This window comes from Metarhizium robertsii (assembly GCF_000187425.2).
Source record: "Metarhizium robertsii ARSEF 23 chromosome Unknown MAA_Scf_1, whole genome shotgun sequence".
NCBI classification, from domain to species: Eukaryota; Fungi; Ascomycota; class Sordariomycetes; order Hypocreales; family Clavicipitaceae; genus Metarhizium; species Metarhizium robertsii.
Genome location: NW_011942149.1, coordinates 1,337,557 through 1,352,476, shown reverse-complemented (window position 1 = coordinate 1,352,476; position 14,920 = coordinate 1,337,557). Strand labels below are relative to the sequence as shown.

At 52.3% G+C, this 14,920-nt stretch overlaps 8 protein-coding genes across 8 annotated transcripts; 4 read left to right on the top strand and 4 right to left on the bottom strand.

Moving 5' to 3' along the window:
* Positions 1-16: 16 nt before the first annotated feature.
* MAA_04985 (NADPH-dependent FMN reductase) lies at positions 17-646 on the top strand (the record flags this gene model as incomplete). Its single annotated transcript, XM_007822496.1, has 1 exon — positions 17-646. The coding sequence occupies one exon, from the start codon at positions 17-19 to the stop codon at positions 644-646; it is 630 nt and encodes a 209-aa protein (XP_007820687.1).
* Positions 647-842: 196 nt separating this feature from the next.
* MAA_04986 (amidohydrolase) lies at positions 843-2,300 on the bottom strand (the record flags this gene model as incomplete). Its single annotated transcript, XM_007822497.1, has 1 exon — positions 843-2,300. One exon carries the CDS (start codon positions 2,298-2,300, stop codon positions 843-845), a length of 1,458 nt encoding a protein of 485 aa, XP_007820688.1.
* A 1,263-nt stretch (positions 2,301-3,563) lies between these two features.
* Positions 3,564-3,995, top strand: MAA_04987 (Kazal domain-containing protein; the record flags this gene model as incomplete). The annotated part of the gene is made up of 1 exon (XM_007822498.1): positions 3,564-3,995. The coding sequence occupies one exon, from the start codon at positions 3,564-3,566 to the stop codon at positions 3,993-3,995; it is 432 nt and encodes a 143-aa protein (XP_007820689.1).
* Positions 3,996-5,202: 1,207 nt separating this feature from the next.
* On the bottom strand, positions 5,203-6,560 carry MAA_04988 (Guanine nucleotide binding protein (G-protein), alpha subunit; the record flags this gene model as incomplete). The annotated part of the gene is made up of 5 exons (XM_007822499.2): positions 5,203-5,547; positions 5,626-5,884; positions 5,958-6,115; positions 6,175-6,359; positions 6,446-6,560. The coding sequence occupies 5 exons, from the start codon at positions 6,558-6,560 to the stop codon at positions 5,203-5,205; spliced, it is 1,062 nt and encodes a 353-aa protein (XP_007820690.2).
* Positions 6,561-7,697: 1,137 nt separating this feature from the next.
* On the bottom strand, positions 7,698-8,937 carry MAA_04989 (NADH:flavin oxidoreductase/NADH oxidase; the record flags this gene model as incomplete). The annotated part of the gene is made up of 2 exons (XM_007822500.1): positions 7,698-8,268; positions 8,345-8,937. The coding sequence occupies 2 exons, from the start codon at positions 8,935-8,937 to the stop codon at positions 7,698-7,700; spliced, it is 1,164 nt and encodes a 387-aa protein (XP_007820691.1).
* A 927-nt stretch (positions 8,938-9,864) lies between these two features.
* MAA_04990 (Thioredoxin-like fold protein) lies at positions 9,865-10,539 on the top strand (the record flags this gene model as incomplete). The annotated part of the gene is made up of 1 exon (XM_007822501.1): positions 9,865-10,539. One exon carries the CDS (start codon positions 9,865-9,867, stop codon positions 10,537-10,539), a length of 675 nt encoding a protein of 224 aa, XP_007820692.1.
* Positions 10,540-10,581: 42 nt separating this feature from the next.
* On the bottom strand, positions 10,582-12,051 carry MAA_04991 (Phospholipase D/Transphosphatidylase; the record flags this gene model as incomplete). The annotated part of the gene is made up of 1 exon (XM_007822502.1): positions 10,582-12,051. One exon carries the CDS (start codon positions 12,049-12,051, stop codon positions 10,582-10,584), a length of 1,470 nt encoding a protein of 489 aa, XP_007820693.1.
* Positions 12,052-12,702: 651 nt separating this feature from the next.
* MAA_04992 (adaptor protein complex AP-2, medium chain) lies at positions 12,703-14,143 on the top strand (the record flags this gene model as incomplete). Its single annotated transcript, XM_007822503.1, has 3 exons — positions 12,703-13,039; positions 13,110-14,079; positions 14,137-14,143. The coding sequence occupies 3 exons, from the start codon at positions 12,703-12,705 to the stop codon at positions 14,141-14,143; spliced, it is 1,314 nt and encodes a 437-aa protein (XP_007820694.1).
* Positions 14,144-14,920: the final 777 nt, after the last annotated feature.

Sequence of the window (14,920 nt, the reverse complement as noted above, 5' to 3'; positions counted from 1 at the left end):
TAGCAAAACGAGAAATATGGCTTCCAAAACGACAGTCGCTCTCATCACGGGCAGTACCCGAAAAGTACGCCTCGGTCCCTTCTTCACAACCTACGTGAGGGACATGATTGCCCCCCATTGCCCCACCTTGTCCTTGGAGATCGTCGACTTGGCCGATCAAGGGCTGCCCATTCTCGACGAGACCAACCCGGCGGCCGGGCAGCCCGCGGATGACCCTACATCCCATTACGAGCACGAGCACACGAGGAAGTGGTCCGCCGTGGTGCGCAAGTACGACGCCTTCATCTTTGTCACGCCAGAGTACAACCGCAGCGTGCCGGCCGGGTTGAAGAATGCGCTCGACTTTTTGTTCCATGAGTGGAACGGTAAACCCGCCGGCGTCGTGTCCTATGGTGGAAGAGAAGGCGCCAGGGCGTCGGCTCATCTGCGAGACATCTTGGCTGCCTTGAAGTTAGTCGTGTTGCCCACGGCCCCGGGGTTGAGCACATCCCGCCGGATGCTGCCCTATGTTGGAGAGCACAAGTCGGTGTCGGACGATGATAGGCAGCGGTGGAAGGAGTCTGGTGCCGAAGCGCAGATTGTGACATTGGCACAAGAGTTGGTGGCAGAGCTGGAAAGGGCAAGCAAAGCAGCTCTCTCTAACTAGGTCCTGGCCTAGTTTGTTCATCGGCCAAATACACGGATTACTATGGTGTTGGAATGAATGAATGGCCACGATTTGAAAACGTATTTTGAGAAACTACAACGCCATGTTTATTCCATCTGTTTTTTCATTCACTAGCGGTCCTTGGGGCTTTCACTTGCTCCATATCTTATAAAATTGCGCCTGTTGACTGAGCCTCTCACAACTCCTCTCCCCAAGGACCAATTCCCGGACCTTTAAACAGCTTTCCGCCCTTCCATACCCATCCAATATTGCTCTTCTTCTGCAGCACTTTCACATCCTCTACTGGATTGTCACAAACACCAATCATGTCAGCCTCATATCCGGCCTTTAGCTGGCCCGTCAGAGGAGCCTGCCCAGCAACAGTCAATGGCCCGTTGGCAGTGGCAGCCTTGATAGCCTCCAAGCTGGACATGCCGGCCTCGACAGCATATTGAAGCTCAATAGCCATGTTGAATCCGGGCTCGGTATCGGTCCCAAGCGCAATCGTGCAGCCTGCTTTGATGGCCTTCTTATAACCTTCCAGGGAGTGCGTTCCAACCAACTTGGCCTTTTCCCACATCTTCTTGGGCATCCCCTCGCCTTTACTGTCGAGAAGCAGGTTGACAATCGTCCTGGTTCCTACAAATATGGTTCCCCTGTCCTTGATTAGATCAATGCACTCCTGGTCAGCGAATGATACGTGTTCAACCGAGGTCACGCCCGCCTCAACGGCCTGGAGGATGCCCGGCTTCCCGTGAACGTGGGCGGCGACCGTCCTCTCCATTCTCTTCGCCTCGGACACGATTGTGTCCAGCTCTTCCCGGCTGAATTGGGCGTATAGGGGGTTATCGTCGCGCGACAGGACTCCGCCAGACGCCATGACTTTGATGCACTTTGCTCCGCGGCGAATCTGCAGTCTGACCCCCCGACGACATTCATCAACCCCATCGACCAAGCAGCTCATACCGGCTCCGAATTGGCCGGCCTTGACCGACGCAAGCCCCAGGTTCAGAAGAGCGTCTCCGGCCGGCAAGGCAAAAACATCACCGTGGCCAGCCAACTGGCTGAGACAGGCTCCGGCACTGTAAATGTTTGGGCCGATAATGACTCCGTCCTCGATTGCCTTAGATATTTCGCATCCAAAGCCTGCAAGGTCTCTCATGGACGTGTAGCCTCTTTGGATTGCGTCCCAACAGCCTCTTGCAAGACGTGCGCCAGCCGTAGTAGGGTGATCTGCGAGAAAGCTCAGGCCCGTCGAGCCCTCTTCTGCCTCCCTCTCGCCATTTGATCCGGCGAAATGCACATGGCAGTCCCAGAGGCCGGGCATCAGATAAGGCACATTGTGCAGTTTGTGAGGCTTCTCGGTGTACTCGTTGGGGAGGTCGGCCTGTCGCCCAACCCAGTCGATAATCTTGTTCTTGACTACAAGAGCGGCATCCTTGATAGGCTCGCCGTCGCCCGGGATGAGCAGCTTTGTCATCACGATTGTGTAGAATACCTTCTTCACCCCTGTTTCGGCATCGTCGTCTTGCGATTGCGGTTGTCCTGTGCGGACGGCGATGCCAAAACCCGTGGAGTAAATGCGCCCGGATACGTGCTGCGCGTCGTCGACCGACTCTGCGGATTCGGAATGGGGAATCACCCGTCTAGTCATCTTTAAAGCTGACTGAAGAACTACCCAGCTGGTTGTATACAGGAGAACACAGGCGAGGGAGGCTACAAGTTGGGCAGCGAGTTTGACGCGGCTTCAAGCATGCTCGCCGGCGGCCTTAAGAGGGGGAGGCATTCTGCCTCTTGCCGTTTTGGGACATCAAGTGTCCCAGCTAACATGGTGACAATTTCTACGACAGCGGTTGGTTCCCTTTGATGCTGGTACAATCTCTGGTGCAACCACACATCTGGCAAGAAATTCCACAGCGTAATACATTTACGTTCCTCCTGTTTTGGAGCCAAACTATACAAAAGATAAATCCGGGCATGGTGAGACCAAGAGCAAGAGCAAATCATTCACGATGTCATTCTGGCATCTCAGCCCCGCGGACAAAATCGGCGGGTACGACAGCCGCATTGGCAATATCCAGGCCGAAGGAAAATTCATGAATATCCTGTCAAAGCCGGTCGTGTTTTTCTTACACACGGATAACATGCCCAATGATAAAAATCGTTCGCACCGAAATCGCAGAAGCCGCTTATATGCGCAGGCGCGGTTCAAAAAGAATCCACTTGCAAAAACACCATGCCATGTTCCAGAACGCCGAGTCGCCGACATGATAAAAGTAAGCATAAAGACTTTGTCTTCCCGGAACCTTGGGCTGACTATTTGTCGCCTGTCAACTTGGCAAACCACCAATTGGATCAGCCCCAGCCGCCCGGGTGGCGATGCAGCCACGTCTGCTTTGGGTTCATCGAACATGAGTTTGCCGTGTGAGCCAATGCCGGGCTATATAACGAGTTTGCCATCCCCATCTACAACGCCCTGCCATTACGTGGTCCCGGAGGTAAGAGATGGGATGCTTCGGACCGTCGGTGTTCTCTCACACCACTGCTTCTGCGAATGGCTTGATCCAAGGCATATCGTTGGCCCGCCGTCTCCGGCTTACGGTTGTACATCCGAGGACAACCGTTAGCAAGAGGGAAAACGAAACATGATCCGATGAAATACGTCTCATGATTGTCCGGTGCTTTGCGAGGTCTGCCAGGATCACGGGGCGGCGCAGAACTAGAGTCAGTCTAGGAACTTGTTAGTTCAGCCATGGCGATACGACAGGCGGTGCTAATATATAAAGCAGGCCGCTCTCCCCCCGACTTAATGAAGAAAATCACTTAGCATCAAACGTACATCATTCACTTGCCAAAAAAGCTCATTCTTCTCTTGTCTCATACCACGACTTTAAGCCAAGACTCTTCTTTTCTCGCCATGCTGTCCAAATACATCATCGCCGTGGCCGCCCTCGGCCTCACGACCCTCGCATCGGCCCAGCAGCCATGCGGTCTCAAAATCGCTCCCTGCCCTTACGACCAGCGCTGTGTTCCCGACTCCAAGGACTGCACCGACCTCAACCGGTGCAAGGGAACGTGCCAGTTCAAGAACAAGTACACTTCGTGTGGGGGGAAGCGTGTTGACCCCGTCGACTGCGAGGCCGACACTGAGTGTCGTGATGACCCTCGCCTCCCTGAGAGCTGCGGCCTGGCTTGTGATATTCCGGGCATCTGTATGCCCAAGAAGCCCCGTCAGTGTGCTGGGTTTGCTGGATTTGCTTGTCCCAAGGGCCAGTTCTGCTATGATGTGCCCAAGGATGGGTGCGACCCGAAGAACGGAGGAGCTGACTGCTTGGGGCTGTGTTTGTAACTGTCTCACAACATATTTGAGGCTTTTCTTTCTTTGTACAGGAGTAGAATAATTGTACGAAGAAAATGGTGTTTTGGTCGATGAGTTTTGGCGTGATCCTCCGAATCTCCGATACTCCTCCCTTAATGCGTGGCAATCTCTCCCTTGATACAGAAATGGTGGTCGATTATGCTCCCCCCTCCCCCCCAAAAAAATAAAAGAAGACAGAAATCAAATTTTTCTCAACCACCACATTTTGTACATTTTGACCTTTTCCCAGACCCTCCCCTGGCTCTGCTCCAAATCCTCTCATATTCCCAATGTCCGTCCAAACGTACGTCATGGGTCGCACCCGTCCTCTTCGGGCTCGATCTTCACGCATTTCCCCTCGCAGTCGGCACAAAACGTGGGATTCATGCACCTGTATCCCTCGGGGCAGGGTATCCCCAGAATAGTGCCGCATTTACGCCCAGTCGCGGCATCAGTCTCGTCTCCCACATCGGCCACGTTGTTCAACGAGGCGCCGACAAGGCCGACGAGACCCATGGCGTACGCAACAAGGATCCTGGCCAGCATGCTTGCAAAAAATTAAATTTTAATAACTCGGCGCAACAGGCGGATTCGGCACGTTTCAAAGAATTCTTGAGCACTCAGGTGACAATTGAGCTGCAGTCTGGTCAAGGAGAGGAACAAGGCCCGGTATTTATATCTCTGAGCCGGGCCACGTGTGTCACCCTTCGCAGCCCACTTGGCATGTCTAAGACAAGACCATGTTTGCTCCCACAAACAAGGAATGAAGTGACTGAGATGGGCGCGATCGTGTTTCACGTCGGCTACGAGGAACACATTGGTCCCATTGGTAGATGGGCATAAGCTTACATAAAAGAAGCAAAAAAACAACAATGTCTCACACATGCAATGCAAACCCTAGTCAGCCGTCGAGATGGTTCAATGTACTAGCAACTCCCTTTTTAAGCCTTACACCCTTTCCGCGCAGTTATACAAAGGAATACACAAAGTCGTGGCTCGCACCTCTCCAGCACTTCACCCCAAGCTGACGTGCTGGGAGAAGATATTGTCTTCGGCACTGTCAGCTACTTGGACCAAAGGACTCTAGAGTACTCCGTAGAGGACCGGTTTACAGGACTCCGGGACATGCACCGTCTGTGAGACAAAGGAAACGGTTCCCGCATAGGTAGTTGAACAAGAACAAAATGTACAGACACCATCAAAGGATGAGCTGCTTCAGGTTTCGCCGCACAATCATGTCCTGCACCGAGTCCATTGTGATCTTGACCAGGTTCGTGTCCGTCGCGGTGGTGAAGTGCCCGTATATCTCCCTGTCGGGGTCTCGGCTGTGTGCCAGAAACTTGTCCAGGAAGTACTTGCTAGCTAGCTTGTAATCGCCGGGGGGTCCATGGTAATCTATGAATCCATAGTTGGAGAGCGGGTTGGACGGCAGCTTCTCCACGAATAAATCCATCTTGTTCAGGAAGAGAATGATGGAGGAATTTTTGAACCAGCGCGAGTTTACGAGGGATTCCCACAGCATGAGGGCCTCGTTCATTTGGTTCTGCAAGTCGCGGTTACTACTTTGCCCGCAGTTCACGAAGTGTTGTTGAGAGGCGGAAGGGGGGGGTTGTTATCTCACAGCTTGTCTGTCTTCAACAAGGCATTGATTATATCCGCTGATGGCAACCAGGAACAGCAGACAGTGGACATCTTCGAAGCAGTGAATCCACTTCTTGCGTTCTGATCTCTGGCCGCCAACGTCGAATATTCGATATGTCCTCTGTGCAATGGTGAATTGACACTCTGTGATGCCCGTCGTCTTCAATCTTGAACAGAGAATATCCAAGTCATTGGGAATATACTCATTCGTCCAAAGACGGTCCATATTGTCAATGAAGCTACTCGGTATATGGTTAGAGTTGGGCATATAGAAGACTGAGACGGGATTTGACGAGAAGGGTGGGCTCATACTATGCGAGGTTGTCATGGATGGCGTATTCGTTACATTGCTTAATTGCTTCTTTGACGCCAGTGTCATGCCATAATGCCTTGATGGAGTCGAAATAAGCTTGCGGGAAGCTCTCTTTGTGTCCTATCTCCTGCCTCGTCAAGATTTGGGTCATGAATTTCTACAAGATGAAGTTAGCTCGCACACTTGGCTGCTGCGGCAGTAGAGACAGGCACGTACCTCGTTGTCAGGGTTGTCAAATTCAATGGTAAAGTCATTCATAGCATCGCTGATCATCTCAAAGGTTTCGATAATGTTGTGGAAGATGATGCGTCGCCACCATTGCCTCTCCTGCGTCTGAAACCCTCGCGAGTATATAATCCTCATTTGCTTGAGTATAGTGGACTTTCCGGACTCTCCGGCTCCTATTTCCGCAAAAGGACCATGTTAGACTCTGGGACCAAGAGCCGCAATGAGTAGTTTCTCCTGTCGCGTGCCGCAGAAAACTTACCCAGCAGCAGGATTTTGGTCTCGTGGGCCATGCGCAGCTGGTCCTTGCGGATGATGCGATCAATCTCCTGCGAGCGCGAGGCTTCCTCGCCCCCGCGGAGGCCGTTAAAACACATCATGGGAGGCTATCGTCGTCCTGCACGAACGTGCCCTCTGGTTTTGAGCTATTATCTGTGCTTTTTTTGGAGTCCGACGTCGTCACAAGGCGAAACGATGGATGGGTCGGCCGGGCCCAGCGACGATGGGCACCTTAATGCCCATCAACTCGGCTTGTGGACCGCAGTCAACTCCACTGCCAAGCGTCGGGAGGGGGCAAGGGGCACTGGGATGTTCGTACGAAGGGATTGAGACGTGAATCTTCAGCTTCGTGGCGTGGCGTTGTTGATGAGCCCACCAGCAGGCTCAGGAGCTGGAGGCGGTTGCTGCCGTTCGTCCAAGCACCGGAAGACCCCCGTTGTGGCGGCCGGGGTGAGCGGTAGAAAGCAGCCACCTGCATGATCAGACAAATGATCAGTCGCGGCGATTCATGACAAGGGTCCGGTGCGCCAAGGGCTTCTTGTTTGATAGTGATCCGGGGACGCCATTGCGGTGCGGAGATAGGGGGGGACCAGATAATAGCCAAGGGATGGACCATAATATGGCATAAAATGCTATCCAGTGGAAATACACAAATAAGTAAGTCAATAGGCAATGGGCTACCGACGGTTCATCATTAGGAAATCAATGCGCTTTTAGGTAGCTCACACCGCCATCAGTCAGTCCTGTGGTAACAGAGGCACACAAGGAAGGCTTGTTGCTAATTTCAGGTGTTTCATGTCTAATGTCAATCTCTCGAGATGCTCCCGAACTTGAGGAGTATCCACTCCATGGGCAAGGAGCCAACCAGGCTATAGTATCTATTGCGTATCTAATTCGAGAGGAGTCTAGTGTCTCCGTAAGCTCGCGAGCATCTCAAGAGATGCAGTCTATCGTCTCATCATCTGCGTCTATAGTCTAGGATACTCTGTCCCATATGCCTTCTCCTGCAAACCCAAAATATCCACAAATCCATACCGGGACCAGTCCTGATTACTCGCCATCATCTCAAGCCACTTCTTTCTCGACTCCAGAAACACCTCCATGTGATCCTCCCGACTCAAGTCCAACGGCTGCAAATCCCGACTCACCAGACGAATCCTGCAAAAAAAAGAAAAAAATGTGTCAGCTTGTCATTGGCAAGAAAAACTCATTCATGCTTCAGAAAAAAAAGCTACTCACTGAGTACCCGCGGCCATATTCGTCATGGTGGTATCTGCCTGGTCAATCAATACCTCAATCGCACCATGAACCTCTCCGTTCAATATCTTCTGTGGCAAGTCGAACTCATCGCAAACCGGACGGCCCAACCCAACGCCATGCACTGTATCAAGGGCCTTGACCATGCCACTTGTCGTGCGAAAGCCCCCAGTCACATAGACTTTGGTCCTGTTCAGTCCGGGAACGATGATGTCAGCAAACTCTAGGAAGAAGGCCTCGCGCTTCTTGGTCGACTCTTTGCGGTGGTAGAAAGCACCAGCCTCATAGGTGCCGCCCGATAATTCTACAAAGTCAAACCCGCTTTCTTCCAGCGCAGCGCATAGATCCGTACAGTCTTGGGTGGAAAAGCCGCCATCCTGAAACTCGACGCTGTTGAGCTTGATGCTGACAATGAAGGACTTGGGGACGCGGGCGCGAATGGCGTCGTTGATCTCGAAGATGATTCTCGCGCGGTTCATCAACGAGCCGCCGTACTGGTCGGTGCGCTTATTCGTTGTCGGCGAGAGAAATTGCGCCAATAAGTAGCCGCTGCGTGTACGTTCAGCAAATCAATTCCCTCGTCCTAGACGGCCTGTGTTTCTGCTGCTGCCTGGCCATTACTCACTGGGCGCCGTGCAATTCAATTCCATCGTAGCCCGCCCTGTGCAGGTACTCGGCCGCATGGGCGAAGCCCTCGATCACATTCGCGAAATCCTCCTTCTCCATTGCCCTCGGCTTCGCAAACGACATACCCATCCTGTTCATGTTGAGCTGGACGTCGCTGGCCGAGATGGGGTTCTGCTGAACGCTGCTGTAGACCTGTCGTCCGGGATGGCTGACTTGCGCAATGACTAGACTGCCGTGCTTTTTCGACACGGATGCCATGGCCCGGAAGGCTTCGAAGCGCTCGCCGCTGAACGGAGAGCCCCGCGGGATGATGGCGCATCCGGGCGATTCGAGGTGGTCATATTCGATCATGACGTTTCCCGTCAGCAGGACGCCAAACCCGCCCTGACCCCAACGTCGATATACATTGATGAGCTCCGTGGTGGGGATGCCACGCTTTTCAAGAACCTTTGGGTCCCAAGTCGAGAGTCTTTCCGTCATGGCACCCTTGAGGATTCGGTTCGGCGCAACTCTCCCGCTGAACGCAAAAGCGAGGGGCTCACGCAGCGGCGCCGGGTCGACTTGCGGCGCGGTTACTCGTTTTGGGGCCATTTTTGTCACAGTTGTGCTAATAATCAAGGGAAAGAGACGCGTACGAGATGCAAAGTGATGGTGGTGATGGTTTTGTATCAAGAAAACTCGGGTCGTTGCTGTTTGATGGACCCCGAAACTCGCCCAAGCAAAACTTCAAACGGACATTGCCCATTTCCCCGCGGAATATCAAGGTTTGCAAACATCCAGTGTTGAACCATTCGGCATTCCTTTGCGATCCCGGACCTGAAATCCAGGGGCGCCGCGGCTTTCCGCTGATTCTCCTCTACGTTCTTCCATCTCATTGGCGTTGCAACCTGTGCGGCTCCTGTGGAGAAGGGCTCCATCTCTCAACCCTCACGGCATGAACATGTATTCATAACATTTGAATCCATAATGGGCACGGAGTACGGAAACGGTCGCTGAAACTCCGTTTATTCAAATCTCAAAATTCCACGCGGGTTGTGCGACCGGTCAAAGTGCGTGCCGAACAGGAGTGGGATGCCAAAAGAGCTGATTTGTAAGACCGGTTGAACCGGTCGGTCCAAGTGGCTCAAGGCTACGCATCAATTGATATATTAGAACAACGGGCAAATTGACGCCAGCTCGGTTTGCCCACATCAGCCGAGGACCCTGGGGGACCAACGAACGAGCACGCCACACCTGTGCATCATATCGGCGGCGGGGCGATGTATTAATAATTCTCCCAATATCCAGCCAAGGCTAGGTACTAGTTGTTAAAACATTAGAATTGTCTGTGAGAATAAATAAATACTCCAATCCATGGCAATATCTGCGTCTGGAAAAGTTCTCGGCATCTACCTTTGAGTCCTAAACACCAAATACCAAGTACCTACCTCTGTCAAGCCCGTATTCATTTTTAAATTTTTTTAATTTTTTAATTTTTTTTTTTTTTTTAAAAAAAGATCAACAAAGAAAGGAAAGAAAATGACCGTCTTTCGCATCACCGTCACTTCAGACACCGTCTGTCCGTGGTGCTACGTCGGTCGCCGCCAGCTACAAAAGGCGCAAAAGCTCTATCTCCAGAAACACCCCAACGCCAACGACTCCTTCACCGTCACTTACTCCCCGTACCAGCTGGAGCCTGATTCTCCCTCGGGCCCCGGCCACAGCAAGGACAAGCAGCAATTCTACGTGGACAAGTTTGGCGCCGAACGCACAGCCATGATGCAAAAGCATCTGTCGGCCGTCGGGGACCAGCTCGGCATCAACTTCAGGTTCGGTGGTAAAACGGGCAACACCAGAGATTCGCACCGACTGATGCAGTTGGCCAAGAAGCACGGGAATGAGGTCGAGCTGAAGACGGCGGATGGGCTGTTTGCGGCGTATTTTGAGAACGAGCAGGACATTACCGACTACGAGACGCTGAGAACCGTCGCACGGGAGGCGGGTATTCCGGGGGAGGAGTTTGACAAGGCGATTGTCCAGGGTGATGATGGTTGCAAGGAGGTGGATGATGCTGTTGTGAGGGCGAGGCTGGAGGGTGTGAGCGGTGTGCCGGATTATGTTGTCCAGGGCAAGTATAGGATTAATGGGGGGCAGGACGCCGGCGTCTTCGTCCGGGTTTTGGAGAAGATCAAAGAGATGGAGGAGAAGAAGTAGTGTTGAACAGTATTATTCCTATGCATCTATGATATCCCGGCGTTAATCATCTCGAGATCGATAATACACTTCCATCCTCTTTTCGAGAACCCCGTCCCATAGTTTGTGCCAATCCACGCCCGGTACATAAAACAAGAACCCTAGCTCCTGGCTTGTCCACCAACTTGCTCTATCCATATTACCTGATCCTAGCACGAGGTACTCGTGGTCTACCATTGTCATCTTGAAATGACTCACAACTGGCTCATCTTCCATCCCTCGTCTGCGCGGAACGGCATTATAATACAAAATTTCCAGCTGGCCTAGCCGTACTGGCGGCGCTTCAATATCGGAGGACTTGCTCTTAACCCTGAGTTGTTGGTATTGTCTAACAAACTTCCTCAGACACCAGGATGTGGTGGTTCCAGCAGTGACTAGCTGCTCGAGGAGCATCATTCCCTTGTTGGTGCGGATCTGGACATCAACTCCGCGGCTGAGTGCGTCCAAGAGGGCTTTCAAAACAGGCCATGAAGTGACATTGGGCGTCAGGATTATGATTTGACGTCGGGCGTTATTGAAGAGTGTGAGCAGCGCAGCATTCAAAGGCGTCATGGGTGGATTTGAACGGGACAGGAAGGGGAAGAAGCTGAATCTTGGGTTCCTATGATGCGACGAAGGCAAAAGTATGGTGGGTACATTGTCGTTGCCGGTGATCCTCAGTGATTTAATCGCCGATATGTCGTCCTCGGGAGAAAACATTGTTTCGCTATTTTCTGTGTCCACCGTCCGTGAGTCCCCTTCTGATATATAAGGCCCGCTCTCTCTTCCGTCGGCTGTTTCAATAAAAGAGCTTCGGTCCGCCCCCGTGCCCCAGACTCTTCCATGAAACGCCATCAGTGTCTGTACAAGATCGCCTTGCAACTCAACGCATCCTTCAAACCACCTTTCCCAACTCACATTACAGCTTGGAACAAAGGCCCTTTCCCCGTCGATTATCACGTATTTTGGGTGCATAACACTGAAGGGCGTGAAGAAAAGGCTTTTGACAGTAAGCTGGATGCCTCCGCTCGCCAGCGTCCTCTGATCGGGTAGACCAAGCTTGCCCCATTGCGACGGCGGATACAACTGCCCGTCCCTAGAGGATGTATGGAAAAGTTTCTGGAATAGGCCCCAGGATGAGAACCCGATGGTTATCTGTAGCGTGCTCCGCGCTGCGCCGCCGTCAGCTCTTCGCGACGCAGCCAACTGGAGCAGCGTGTCTCTGATAGCATCTAAGGATGGAGACGCTGCCCAATAGCACGTCACGAAATGCACTGAGGATCTCGCGCCGAGAATAGCAGGAAGTATGCTGCGTGTGAAGATTGAGTGGCCTGTGCCGACGTAGAGTGTTTGTGGTGAGCTAGTTGTGATGAGAGATTCAGGATCACGAGCATGGTGGTTGGGTAGATCGCCAAGCTGCTCCCTTTGCCGGGACAATAGTAGCTCTTTCCAAGGTCTAACGAACGATGGCGGGAACTCGAGGGGCGTTGACATGACTTGAAGTTTCGCTTGAATGTATGGAGTGCTCAGAAATACTTTGAACTATGCATGGCGACTGTGACGATGAGGTTGTAGAGTAGAGGGTGGTGCTGCACCTGTGCCATGGACGAGTCACCAAACCCAAGTTTGGCCCATCAATGATGATGCGACACGTGGGGCCAAGGCAAGTTCACCACGGCGCAGCAGCAGCAACAAAGAGTTCATCTGTGCCTGGGTGAGACGAGGTGACAGGACCCTGGTTGTCCCGTTTGTGGAGCCCTGCCGCTGTCGAGTCCGAGCATATTCGATGTATGTACTACTAGTAGTTGGCTGAGATGCAGGGAAGAATCGAGGCTGGAACTTGGGAATGGATGGAGAAAAAGATACTAGTTCGGGCTGGTGCAAAGACAAGACCAAGGACTACCGAGTAGTACTTATTGGATTGTCAAGGTCGTCAGTCCACTCCGGTGACTGACAAGTTGTGGGTGCTCACCGCCTTTCAGCTTCGTGGCAGAATGGATCCCCTCCATGCGCCGCCTCCTTTCCTCAAAAGCTCCGCGAGCACCGAGTTCGAGCCACACACAACGCGGGCACACGACATCATTGCTAACCCGGCCGATTAGGAGAGGAATTCCCTGTGCTCTCTCCGTCCCGAGTCTACCCAGCATGATCTCCGGTGTCCTCATATTCAATCAGAAGGGCGAGAATCTCATCTTCCGCGCTTTTCGCAACGACTGCCGGCCCCGCTTGGCTGATGTCTTCCGCATCCAAGTCATTTCCAATGCCCAAGTTCGCTCACCCATCTTGACCCTTGGCAGCACCACCTTCAGCCATGTCAAGCATGAAAATATTTATTTGGTGGCCATCACCAAGAGCAATGCCAATGCCGCATTGGTCTTCGAATTTCTATACCGACTGATCCAGCTGGGCAAGGGATATTTTGGCAAGTTTGACGAAGAAGCCGTCAAGAATAACTTTGTGCTGGTCTACGAGTTGCTCGACGGTATGCAGCCACGACAACGCTTGCTTTCCGGTATATGCGAACACCGAATACTGACAAGAAATGTCGCTAGAAATCATCGACTTTGGCTATCCTCAAAACACCGAGACAGACACCCTGAAAATGTACATCACCACCGAAGGCGTCAAGTCCGAGACCAGACCAGAAGAAACGTCCAAGATTACCATGCAGGCAACGGGTGCTCTGTCTTGGAGGAAGGCAGACGTTAAATACCGGAAAAACGAGGCATTTGTTGACGTCATCGAGGATGTCAACCTGCTCATGTCTGCAACCGGCGCAGTCCTCCGAGCGGATGTGAGCGGACAGATTGTCATGCGGGCATATCTGTCTGGCACACCAGAGTGCAAATTCGGTCTGAACGACAAGTTATTACTCGACAATGACGGCCTGCTCACACTGCCCAGCGGAAACCGAATGGGCACAAAGGCGACCAAGGCGGCAGCTGGCAGTGTCTCCCTCGAGGACTGTCAGTTCCACCAGTGTGTCAAGCTGGGCAAGTTTGATACCGACAGAATCATTAGCTTCGTACCACCCGACGGCGAATTCGAGCTGATGCGCTACCGCGCCACGGAAAACGTAAACCTACCATTCAAAGTCCACGCCATCGTCAATGAGGTGGGACGCACCAAGGTCGAATATAGCATAGGTGTCAAAGCCAATTTTGGCTCCAAGTTATTTGCCACCAACGTTGTTGTACGGATACCCACGCCTTTGAACACTGCCAAGATTGTTGAGCGGGTAACACAGGGCAAGGCCAAGTATGAGCCTAGCGAAAACTGTATTGTCTGGAAGATTGGTCGCTTTACCGGCCAAAGCGAATATGTACTCAGCGCCGAGGCTATATTGACGAGTATGACGAATCAGCGAGCGTGGAGCCGGCCGCCATTGAGCATGAACTTCAGCCTTCTCATGTTCACGAGTTCGGGTTTGCTGGTACGCTATCTCAAAGTCTTTGAGAAGAGCAATTACTCCAGTGTGAAGTGGGTGCGATACATGACCAGGGCAGGTTCATACGAAATCAGGTAGGTCGTACCTCTATTCACGCATGTCATCCTCAGCCGCCGACTAATATGGATCAGATTCTGAGGGGCGGGTATATTTCGAGGCAAGTCATGCGCAGGCGTTACGGATACACTGGGTCATGGGAACGGCAATGTTGCCATTAATATTGATTTTTTTTTTCTTGTTCAACTTTTGAAACGACTGGTGCAACTCGAAGCTGAAAGTGAGGATCACAGCACATGACGAGCTGAGACCAAGATGACCGCGATAACCGCCAAGTTGAGCACATCGGGCAGCGCCGCTGGCTTCATTGCGACGCCACGCCCGAATGTCGTGCCTATAGTTTTGGGAGGCCGCCCCGGCCTGTATCCCCCTCCAAGTTCCCTCTTACGCTCAAGCACTATTCTCGTGCGCTGCCTGATAAGCAGGCTCCTTAGAACTATGCAACGAGCATCTCGTGGTTTTACAGGCATCATAATCCAAGTCCTACGTGAGCTAAGAGAGGATTGTTACGTATAGCAATAACATGACACAGCCAACAGGGCGGCATTCCTACATTCGGAACACCCCGAAGCAGCGAGCATGTCGTTTTTCCAGGAAAGGATCTTGCAATATGTGCTGGAGGCAATCAAATACAATACAATTTGAGCCGGAGCATTTGACAAACCCAGCTACAACATCTATTTATGAAAAGACATGTCATTTTCCTTCCATGATTGCCACTGCACAATTCTCCATTTAGCGGCCTGGACAAAGAAACGCAATCTATAGATCCGCGGCCAAGCCACCAACGCTTATGCTTCACCGTTATGGTGTAACAATCAACGCATCTCAACAGCCCATGCGACGGGAGAACATGGT